General features: G+C 56.5%; 1 protein-coding gene across 1 annotated transcript; it reads left to right on the plus strand.

Annotated features, from left to right (window-relative positions):
- The first annotated feature begins 206 nt into the window (after positions 1–206).
- LOC112124507 (class I histocompatibility antigen, F10 alpha chain-like) lies at positions 207–8408 on the plus strand. The gene is made up of 7 exons (XM_029914068.1): positions 207–219; positions 1262–1522; positions 3167–3442; positions 5533–5807; positions 6172–6251; positions 7932–7964; positions 8324–8408. Exons 1-7 carry the CDS (start codon positions 207–209, stop codon positions 8406–8408), a joined length of 1023 nt encoding a protein of 340 aa, XP_029769928.1.
- Positions 8409–11572: the final 3164 nt, after the last annotated feature.

Consider the following 11572-nt stretch of genomic DNA (forward strand, 5'->3'; position numbering starts at 1 on the left):
CGGGTCCTGGGCCAGGATGGAGGCTCCTAGGCGCTGCCCTAGTCCAGATCATGAATGGTCCCTTCTGGCCTTGAAATCTACAACTGTCCAGCCCCTCGGCTCCGTCTCCTCCATGGGCCTGAGCCGCGTCCCCCCATCCTCCTTTGGGGGCTCTGCCAGAAATCCCCACACGCTAGCCCAAGAGCCGCCCCCCACCCCTAGGGGTGATGTCAAACCAGGGTGAGTGACACAGGGAGAGGAGTCGGCCCACGCTACGGGAGCAGAGGGGGACCGGCCCAGCGACCCTCGCGGGCAGTGGTATCGGGGTAAATACAGCAGTGGGTCACCTCACCTCAGCAAAACACCGTGTCACCAATGAGAAGCGGGTGAGCTCCGGTTACCCCTGGTACCCCGGCTCCGGCAGTGCTGTGCAGTAGCCCGGCTGGGGGGCAGGGGGCACCGGGCTTAGATAGGTGGAAGCAAAGTTGGGGTTACACCTGGGTGAGGGGAGGTCAGGAAAAAGCTAACAAAGAGGGAAAAGTCTGAGTAGTGAAAGTCAAAGGTGTTTAATGCTGTGGTTTATTTCATGAACTGCACAGTAACAGGGGGTGTGTGTGTGTGTGTGTGTGTGCGGGCGCGCTCTCCTCTTCATTGCCTTACGTTAACAGGCAGTCTCGCGGTGACACTTACACTAATTTATTATTCACACAAACACATCGACCTGCTCTCACAGGTTGGATTTTCTTACCACAATCAGTATTTCTGTGTGCCTGAGTGACCCAAAATTGGGGTAAAAATCAGTAAACACCAAATAACGGCTTCTGTGAAACCCAGGAATTTTTCAGCAAAAAGTCAATACAAACTGACAGCGACGAGCCCCCAGGTTCACACATGTGCAGACATCACACGCACACGCCACACACGCACACCACAGACAGGCACACAGGCCACAAACGCCCCAGTTCCGCTGTAGGCAGTTTGCCCATCCACCCCTCCCATCCTCAGGGCATTTGCTCATGGGGGGCAGTTAACCCCCCGTCAATGTCTGACCCCCCCCTAAACAAGCCACCGACTTTCAGAGGCAAGGACTGAGAGATCGCCCATCCTGATTCCTGTGAGTCACTGACAGACCCCAGCTTGTCCCTCGCCCAGGATGGGACTGAGGGCAGGGGGACGTGGCCGGGGCTGGGAGGTTTCTGCTGGTCCCCACTGGGTGACCCTAGTGTCCCCTGAGCAAGGAAGGAAGCCGCTTGTTAACTCAACCTCTCTCCTGTTGCTGTAGGGCGCCACAGCCTGGCCGTCCTAGTCACAGGAGTCATCAACGAAGATGGGACCTATCACTTCACCATGATCACCAGCGTGGATGACGTTCAGATCGCGCACTACAGCAGTGACGCACGAGAGTTCAGACCCACCCAGGAGTGGGCGGCACAGGCCCTGGGCGCTAAGTATCTCCAGGAAAAGACCCAGCAGTTCTGGTGGCACGAGGAGGTGTCTAAAGTTGAGACCAGGTGGTGGATGCAACTGCACAACCAGACGGGCGGTGAGTGTCTGAGAGTTGTTGTTATTAATGGACATGCGAGAGCTGCCCGCTCACAATTACTCCCACTGGGGATCGGGGCCTCACTGTGCCAGGTGCTGTCCAAACCAGAGCTGGCTGGAAAATGGAGTTTTCTTCCCACAGAAAATGTGTTATTCCCGGGAGTGTTTTCATTCCCAATAGGAAGGGAAGTCGGAAATGGGAGGTTTCCATGGGAAGGAAATTTTTCAGAAATACCATCTCGGAAGAATCCCAGGCAGGAGCCGGTCAGCTCCGGGATCTTCCCTTTCAATTTCCCCAACAGAAAATCAATGTTTACTGGCCAAATTGAAATTTAATTATAATTCTGCAGAAACAGCCTTTCCCAAGGCTAACAGAAAGTCAGGAACCATTAGGAAAGGGCTGGCTGGAAAATGGAGTTCTCTTCCCACAGAAAATGTGTTATTCCCAGAAGTGGTTTCATTCCCGATCAGAAGGAAAGTTGGAAATTGGAGGTTTCCCACGGGAAGAAAATATTTTGGAAATTTCATGTCAGCAGAATCCCAGGCAGGGAGCCGGGCAACTCCGGGATCTTCCCTTTCAATTTCCACAACAGAAAATCAATGTTTTCTGGCCAAATTGAAAAATTACAATTTTGTGTAAACAGCCTTTCCCAAGGCTAACAGAAAGTCAGGAACCATTCGGAAATGGAGAGAAAATAAGAGAGAAAATATCATAATGCCTCTATATAAATCCATGGTGCACCCACACCTTGAATACTGCGTGCAGGTCTGGTCACCCCATCTCCACTAGGGGTAGAGTGGATCTGGAAAAGGTTCAGAGAAAAGGGTAGCAAAGATGATCATGGGTATGAAACAGCTTCTGTATGAGGAGAGACTAAAAAAAATAGGGCTGTTCAGATTAGAAAAGAGACGACTAAGGGGGATATGATAGAGGCTATAAAATGATGACTGCTTGGTGAAAGTGAATAGAGAAGAGTTCTTTACACTTTCCCACAATAAAAACCAGGGGTCACCTGATTAAATTACTAGGCAGCAGATTTAACACAAACAAAAGGAAGTAGTTCTTCACCCAACACCCAGTCAACCTGTCGAACTCCTTGCCTGGGGATGTTGTGAAACCCAAAAGTATAACTGGGTTCAAAAAAGAACTAGATAAGTTCCTGGAGGACACTTAGCCAAGATAATCAGGGATGTAACCCCATGCTCTGGGTGCCCATAGCCTCCGCCTGCCAGAGGGGAAGACGGGTGGATCACTCCAGAATTGCCCTGTTCTGTGCACTCCCTATGAATCTCTGGTGTTGGTCAGTGTCAGACCTTGGTCTCACCCCGTATAGCACCTCTCATGTTCACCGCTGGAGAGACTCCAGGAGCTCAGTAAGTGTCCGGCAGGATCCCAACCCCTCAGTCCTTCCCGTGGGTCTGCTCTGACCCCTCCTGCTTCTCCGTGTCCTCTGGGATTGTTCCCTAGCTCAGCGTAAGGCCGCCACACGGTCAGAGACGGTAAAGTGCCGGTGTCACCGACCGGCCGAGTGTCCTCTGACCCCCCCCCCCCCCCCCCCCCCCCCAGACACATTTCCCAGCTCCCAGTGCCCTGGTGTCACCGTCCGGCCGAGCCCCCCTCTGAGGTCTTTCTCTTTCTCCGTAGGGATTCACACTGGGCAACTTCATGCTAGCTGTGCCCTGAGCGACCAGGCCCCCATGGACCCGAGGTTCCAGTACGCCTACGACGGGAGGGACTTCATCAGCTTTGACAACCAGACGGGGACGTGGGTCGCGGCCGTGCAGCCGGCCTTTGCCCCGAAGCAGCGCTGGGAGACGGACAAGATCTGGACTCCGTATGTCCGGAGGTACCTGCAGCACGAGTGCCTGGAGACCCTGCGGCGCCTGGTGCAGGGTGGGAGGATGCTGCTGGAGCAGCAGGGTGAGTGAGCAACAGTGTTGTTGGGGGAATGGGGCACAGTGACTCCAATGGTACGGGGGCTTGTCTGGCAGGGGTGGTGTGGCTAAATGGATAGTGCACTGCCATGGGATATAGGACACCTGGGTTCTAGTCCTAGCTTTACCACTGGCCTGCTGGGTGACCTTGGGAAATTCACACCTTTCTTCTCTCTGGGTTCTTTACCTCAGTTTCCTCATGTGTGAAATGGGGATAATGACACCAACGTCCTTTGTAAAGCCCTTTGTGATTAGGGTGACCAGATCAGCACTATAAAATATCGGGACGCAAGGGGGGGGGGAGCAAAAAAAAGAGGGGGGGGGAAAAAAAAAAAAAAAAGGAGTTTCAAAGGGACCAGGGGCATTAGCAGGCCCCGGCCGCGCGCGCTGCCCTCCTCGCGGAGCCTCCCGCACCCTGGCACGCCACGGGCATATGCGGCGCACGGTGGGTCCGGGCGGGGGCAGCGCGGAGCGGCCAGAGGCCGGGTGGGCAGTGCAGGCCAAATCCCCACTGCTGCTGGGGAGCCCCGCACCTCTCCCTCTCGCTCGCGGCTGCGGCTCCTTCCCAGCAGGACGCGCCTCCCGCCGCCCCGGCCACATGCGGCGCGCGTCCCCCGCACCTAGTCTCCCTCCCACCGGGAAGGAGCCGCTGGACGCGCGCCGCATGTGCCCAGGGCGGGCCGGGGGGCGCGTCCCGCTGGGAAGGAGCTGCAGCCGCGAGTGGGAGGGAGAGGTGCCGGGCTCCCTGGCAGCAGCGGGGATTCGGCCCACGCCCCCGCGCCGCCCACCCGGCCCCTGCCCGCTCCGCGCTGCCCCGCGGGCTGCAGGGCTGGAGCAGCCTCCAGGCTGCGCTCCCGGCCCCGAGGGTGCAGCGGCCCGGGCAGGAGCCCTCTGGCGCAGCGGGGGGCTCACAGCTGAGCCCCACCGTCTCCCTCCCTTGCCAGCCCCCCTTTGCCCGCCCGGTGCCCAGGTGCCGGAGCTGACTCATCAGCTCCAGGATCCACGCACTGCTGCCACCCCCTCCCTCCAGGCTTGCGCTGCCATGCAGCTGCAAGCCTGGGAGGGAGGAGGAATGCTGCGTGGTTGGGGAAGAGGCGGGGCCAGGGCGGGGATTTGGGGAGGGAACCAATGGGGGAAGGAGGGGGCGGAGCCGGGGCGGGGGGGGCGTGAGCGCCAGAGCGGAGGGCAAAATTTCTTGTTTGTCCAGTTTGGTCGGGATGCGGGACAAAGAAGCAAATATCGGGACAGTCCCGGTAAAATCGGGACGTCTGCTCACCCTATTTGTGATTGACTGATGTGAAGCGCTAGATGAGAGCTACAGGTTGTTATTTGCAGACAGGTAATTAGCTGGTTCTGGGATCTTCCCATTGGCTTCCAGCTCCCTCAAACTTCCCTTTTCAGGCTGAAACGTCCCAGCTCTGGGCTGTGAGTTGATTTTTTTTGGCATGTTTGGTCCAGAAAAGGCCCAGCCCTTTGTGAGTGTGAAGGAGGTGGGGCGGGGGAGGGGGATGCACACTGTCATACAAATAAAAACTTGTTTTGAGGTTCTTGTGCCCAGCGCTGGTACCTCTGCAGCCGAGGGCAGAGACATGGACGGGGACAGGGACCATGTGACAAAGGGATTTAAGTCCCTGACAATGCAGACAGGGGCCAGCTGGGATTTCCGAACGGAGGCGCCTGGCCCCCCATGAAATCACCACGGTTAGGCACCGAGGGGCGTTTGGAAATCTGGCCCTTAGCCCCTAAATCGCACACGTGTGTTTGGGTGGCCCAGTGACAGCCTTCCTGGGCGTAGCCGTGTTATAGCGCGGGACAGCACGCCGCCAAGGAGACCCAGGCCCAGGCCTGTTCTGGTAACAACCCAGTTCAGCTACAGCGATGTGAGCAGCAGATTAAGTGAGTCTGTAGAAGGGATTTACACTAGATTAACTAGCTCCAGTTACTAATCAGTGTAAATGGGTGCTGATCAGGTCTCTCACACACATGAATACTCGACATGCTGCGGGGCCTTTTTTCTTCTGTCTGTTACTTGTCCCAGTCCCTGGCAAGTGGCTCATGTGCTGTGTCTCACCCCAGTGCCCCCCGAGGTCTTGGTTTCCCGCAGAGACGCCCCCGACGGCTCCGTCACCCTCTCCTGCCGCGCCAGGGGCTTTTACCCACGTCCCATCCACGTCTCCTGGGTGCGGGACGGAGAAGACATCCTGGCGGAGACAGACTCCAGCGGGATCCTGCCCAACGCCGACGGCACCTACTACACGCAGTCGTCCCTGGAGATCTCCCCGCAGCAGGACGGGCACCGCTACGCCTGCCGGGTGGAGCACAGCAGCCTGCCGGAGCCCCGCTTGGCTGGGGTAATGGGAGGGGGGGTGAATGGCAGGACCCAGGGGTTGGGGGCACAGCCCCATGGGAGTTACAGAGATGGGGTGAGGCTGGGCCGCTGGAAGGTCAATATCCCTGCCCATTGTCAGTGTGAACTCGTCTAGCTCTGGGTATTCGTGTGACCCACGGAAATGTCTGATCCCTCAGAGAATCTCATTAAGTTCCAGGCCATGATACCTTCCTGTGTCAGTGAGTTCCACAGGTTAATGATATTACAAGTGAAGGGCCTGGTTGCTATATATTTTGCATGGATGGCAGTGCCTGGCAGAGCACCGGCCCTTTGTGCCCCATCCCAGTCCACCTCCCAGCTCAGCCTTTCCCCTCCCCTGGGGCCAGGTCTCTGCAGACGCCCTCGGCGAGACGTTCAAGGCAAAGGCCTGTGGCTGCCCCAGGAGGATGCCCCAGCAGCAGCTCCCGTCAGTGACCTGGGCCCTTCTCCATCCCACAGCCCCTGGGAATCATAGAATATCAGGGTTGGAAGGGACCTCTGGAGGTCATCTAGTCCATCCCCCTGCTCAAAGCAGGACCAACACCAACTAAATCATCCCAGCCAGGGCTTTGTCAAGCCGGGCCTTAAAAACCTCTAAGGAAGGAGATTCCACCACCTCCCTAGGTAACCCATTCCAGTGCTTCACCACCCTCCTAGTGAAATAGTGTTTCCTAATATCCAACCTAAACCTCCCCCACTGCAACTTGAGACCATTGCTTCTTGTTCTGTCATCTGGTACCACTGAGAACAGCCGAGCTCCATCCTCTTTGGAACCCCCTTTCAGGTAGTTGAAAGCAGCTATCAAATCCCCCCTCATTCTTCTCTTCTGCAGACTAAATAATCCCAGTTCCCTCAGCCTCTCCTCATAAGTCATGTGCTCCAGCCCCCTAATCATTTTTGTTGCCCTCTGCTGGACTCTCTCCAATTTGTCCACATCCTTCTTGTAGTGTGGGGCCCAAAACTGGACACAATACTCCAGATGAGGCCTCACCAATGTCGAATAGAGGGGAATAATCACGTCCCTTGATCTGCTGGCAATGCCCCTACTTATACAGCCCAAAATGCCGTTAGCCTTCTTGGCAACAAGGGCACACTGTCGATTCATATCCAGCTTCTCGTCCACTGTGACCCCTAGGTCCTTTTCTGCAGAACTGCTACCTAGCCATTCGGTCCCTAGTCTGTAGCAGTGCATGGGATTCTTCCGTCCTAAGTGCAGGACTCTGCACTTGTCCTTGTTGACCCTCATCAGGTTTCTTTTGGCCCAATCCTCTAATTTGTCTAGGTCCCTCTGTATCCTATCCCGACCCTCCAGCGTATCTACCTGTCCTCCTAGTTTAGTGTCATCTGCAAACTTGCTGAGGATGCAGTCCACACCATCCTCCAGATCATTAATGAAGATGTTGAACAAAACTGGCCCCAGGACCGACCCTTGGGGCACTCCGCTTGAAACCGGCTGCCAACTAGACATGGAGCCGTTGATCACTACCCGTTGAGCCTGGCGATCTAGCCAGCTTTCTATCCACCTTACAGTCCATTCATCCAGCCCATACTTCTTTAACTTGGCGGCAAGAATACTGTGGGAGACCGTATCAAAAGCTTTGCTAAAGTCAAGGAATAACACATCCGCTGCTTTCCCCTCATCCACAGAGCCAGGGCCCCCTGCTCCCCAGCGTCCTGGCCGCCATCGTCCTGGCCGTGCTGCTTCTGGCTGGAGCCGTAGGGGCCGGCGTCATCCTGTGGAAATAAGAATCAGCAGGTAAGAGCCGGTCCCCACAGAACCAAGATGTGGGGAGGTCTGGGGAGTGGGGCGGCCCAGCCAGCCCAAGGGGGAATGGCTTCTCCCACTACCCACCAAGGAGAGGTGGGCAGGGCCATGGGGCAGGGTCAGTCACCGTAGCCCGGCCCTGCTGGGGGCAGAGTGGGCTCTGTCGTTGGCTGGGCACTGTGTGCGCTGCTATGGGGGGGGCATTGGGGTGGGGCTGGCCTGGGCGAGATGCAGTCAGGGTCACGGGGAGCCCTGTGTCCAGGGGAGGAGGGTCAGGGTCACCGTGGGGGAGGGGTTACCGTGCTCCCCTGCACTGACCCTCATTCTCTGCTTGTGTTTCAGGCCCCATGAATCCCGGCTACGCTCCAGCAGCCAGTGAGTAAATCCAGGGTACAGGGCCCAGGGCCCCAGTGCATCATGGGTGCAGAGGGAATGTGGGCACTGATGGGGCTGGGCTGCATGAGTCCCAGACCAGCCGACGGGGAGCTTCCGAGTGTGAGGGAAAAGCCAGAGCCCGGCGGTGTCTGTCGGGGGCGGGTACGACCGCTGCGTTTGGGATTCGAACCCGTGTCCATTCCCAGCCCGGGGCAGGTCGCTCCATAGAGAGGAGTTAGTGTGGGGTGCGTGGGGGGAGCAGTATGGGGGAAGACCAGAGCTGAATTCCCCTCCCCCTTCCCTAGCTGGGATCCCCAGAGCTAACGCTGCCTCTGAACGATTTTCTTCTCTCTCCACAGCAAAGAGCGGGGAAGATTCTGCCTCCAGCTCATCATCGGGAACAAACCCCCAGTGCTAGGGGCAGTGACCCTGCCCAGCTCCTGACCCCGCTGGCTGGGCGATCTCTGTCCTCTGACTCCCCCCTGCCCCGGGGGAGATTCCCACTTGGTCGTTAGAGCAGTTTCCTTCTGTGGGTGTTGGGCCTCAGGCTCTCCGATTGCAGGGTTTGCGTCTCTGCTTCTGCAGCCGGGACTTTGCCTCAACTTCTCCCCAAAGGGCCAACTCGCTCCAGTGTCTCGTCTCTGCGGGGGCCGCGCTGCCTGCATCAGGGACGGGCAGTTCCCCTTGTCCAGCAGCAGGAACTGGCACAGAGCCCGGTGAGCTGGCAAAGACGGGGGTGGGGGAGCCCCACAGAGGGGAATTATGGGCTACCCCACCCCCATCTGAGAGGCAAATGGGCCTGCTTGGAAAAAGCAAATCCCAAAATGGTGATTTTCAGAAGGAAAAGACTCTGTGCTCTGGTTGAGCTCAGGTCCGAGCTTTGCCCTGAATGTTGTGTGTCAAACCCCCCCTCCCCCACCAAACCCCCATTATTCTGCGCAAAGCTGAGCCGCTGAGTCTCAGACTCTCACCACGTGTGTAATACGTGAGCGTCTCTCTGTGGAGCAGGAACAGCGGAAGGCTGAGGACGTGTCCCTCTCTCGCCCTGACTCCGGAAATGCAGACTGGGGTTTTTCCTTTTCAGTTCCAATTTCTTGCTGGCTTTGCAATTTTTAAATCATTTAAAATAAGGCCAGGACTTTTGCAGACTGGGTCAAATATTGTCTGGGGCTGACCCAGGACCTCCATTGTCTCAGATACCTACAGACCTACAGACCTGAATCTATTTTTGGATCCGAGGGCTTTCTGAGCTCAAAATTATGGGAATGAGACGGTCCTTTATTTGCATAAAGGGGTCCTAATCAGACCCCATTGGGTGATGCCAGTGACCTCAGAAAGAGAGTGTCCCGTTCTGATTGGCCAAGGGAGCCTGAGGTTTGGCCTTCACTTGTCAGGCCGGCCTGGCCTGCACTGGCTGCTGGCCTCTGGCCGTACCATGTCGCCACACCTGACACCGTGCCCTGTGCCTCATTCACCCCCAGCTGGCCACCGAGGGGTGATATCCAGCAACGTGGGGTGTCGAAGGTCTGACACCTACAAGCGACTCACCACTAGCTGGCCTGCAAAGCCATCAACCTTCACACACGTGAGCTGACAAGGCCTCTGGCTAATTGCACCCCAGCCGGCTGAATGGACCCCGAGAATCATGCTGAAAACACCCTGCAAAAGCGTCCGCCTCTCTGGGTGTTTTCTAGTTTTCATTAGTAGGAGCAGACGCCTCTGGCTCAGCGTTCTGGCCTCTGTGTGTGTATGTGTGTGAGAGAGAGAGAAAGATTGGAAAGGTCACACCTGCAGGTATTTTGGGGGTTAGCACCTGTACATTTAGCCCTACGAAGTCCTGTTGTTTTCATTACATTCATCGTCTGAGCGTTCAGTGTAACCGGGCGTATTGGAATGTGTCACTGTGACGTGGGGAAGAGATCGGCTGTTACCGAATCAGCCATAATTCGGGCAGGCGCCTTAATGGCACCGACAGCTCTGCTGCCAATGTTCACATCACCAGGGAGGGATCGGACCCTCCCTCTATCAGCTCTTTGGCAGGAACCCAAACGTATGGCTTCGCCTTGGGGATGCGCTGTGCCTGCGGTACTGCTAGCGACCCAGATCCGCCGCCTTCCCAGAGTGCTACGTAGCCCTTAGCAGGGGTTGTGAATGTGTGTGGGATGGTTTAATGAACCTGCCTGAGCACATTAAGTAATTTACTGAATGATTTCATGTTCTTCCATCTTTGACTATGTGTTTTGTTTGATGCTTTTGCTCTGTTATTGAGCTAATAAAATACAGACCATGAAACCGTGGTTGGCTCGGCTGTTTGCTCCCCAAACGTCAGGGCTCCGGAGGAGACTCTGACCCCACCAAGGGCTGGTCCCTAGAACTGCCCCGGCATCCTGCAGCGACGGGCACCAGGCTGTCGAGGGAAAGTTGACCCTTGCGATGATCATTTATTTCCCTCAGCAACGTGGATCCAGAGCGTTGGGGGCCCAGGGTGGTGGATACCAGCCGGTCAAGCCAAAGACCGACCAGTCCCCCCTGAATCAGTCTGTGCCCCTCACACCTCCACCCCCTCGGTTACTCACTGGCTTGTGCCCTGAGGCTAGGGGATTTATCTCTGTTATATCTTTGAATCCCAGTGTACGGCTAGTTGTTCTGAGTATGCCTGCGGTGTTCCAGTGGTTAGGGTGCTAGCCTGGGAGACCTGGCTCTGCCCCACACTTCCTGGGTGACCCTGGTCTCTCTAGGCCTCAGTTTCCCCATCAGGAAAATAGCCTTTCCCTGCTGCCAAGGTGGCATGATGATAAAAGGATTGTGAGGTGCTCAGATGTTGCAGCATTAGATAGAAATGTTCCAACTTGTTTGGTATCCTTCTTAGCTTTTGTCTTTTATATCATGTGGCAGGGAGTTCCACAGGATAATCCATTATACTGTATCAATTTTTAGAATCCTACAATTGACTTTAGTGCAAAGTGGAATTGTTGCAGAACTATGGGCACGTTTTATGGCTACAGAGTTCTCTAGACAGGAAAGCATGGTGTTCTTCTGCAAGAGCTGGTGCCAAGGTACCAGGCTAGATGCGCCCATTGGTCTGATCCAGGTACTGCGCTGGATAGGCCCATGGGGTCTGGCCAGTGTTGCTAACAAAGACACCCCCAGCCTGGGTACAAGGGGCCTCCTCTGCCTGGGGTTACAGCACCCACTCACCTCATCACAGATGGTGATCAGGCCTCCAGCCAATCAGTGACCTTCACTCTTCCAGCTGCTACAGCCGCTTGCCCTGATTGGAGGATTCCCCGTGACTGGGTGGGACTGAGGATGTCTGGCTGGGGTTGCAGCATGAGGAAATCGGGACTTTCTCCCACAGCATGTCTAGCTCGGGGACTCTCCCTGCACCGGGGGGTCTATGGCCTTGTGCAGAGCTGTCTGCTCCCAGTGTCCTCCTGCTGCAGGGAGGCAGGTGGCTCCTGGTTGGTGACTGAGCCCTGTGCGGGGGGCGCACGGGGACGCTGGCCGGTCAGGTGCCAGGATTAGCTGTGCACACGGCACACGGCACGCCCCGCAGGGAGCCGCACCTGGCACTGCCTGGGCGTGCAGTGAGCAAAGTCCACAGGCTG

This window comes from Terrapene carolina, unplaced genomic scaffold (assembly GCF_002925995.2).
Source record: "Terrapene carolina triunguis isolate 2854851 unplaced genomic scaffold, T_m_triunguis-2.0 Scaffold29775, whole genome shotgun sequence".
Lineage (NCBI taxonomy): Eukaryota > Metazoa > Chordata > Testudines > Emydidae > Terrapene > Terrapene triunguis.

Bases quoted from the DNA above. Each gene is read 5' to 3' on its own strand.
- LOC112124507 (XM_029914068.1), top strand. The intron at 6,252-7,931 runs GTCAGTGACCTG...CTTGTGTTTCAG, and splicing joins ATGCCCCAGCAGCAGCTCCC to GCCCCATGAATCCCGGCTAC. The intron at 7,965-8,323 runs GTGAGTAAATCC...CTCTCTCCACAG, and splicing joins CGGCTACGCTCCAGCAGCCA to CAAAGAGCGGGGAAGATTCT.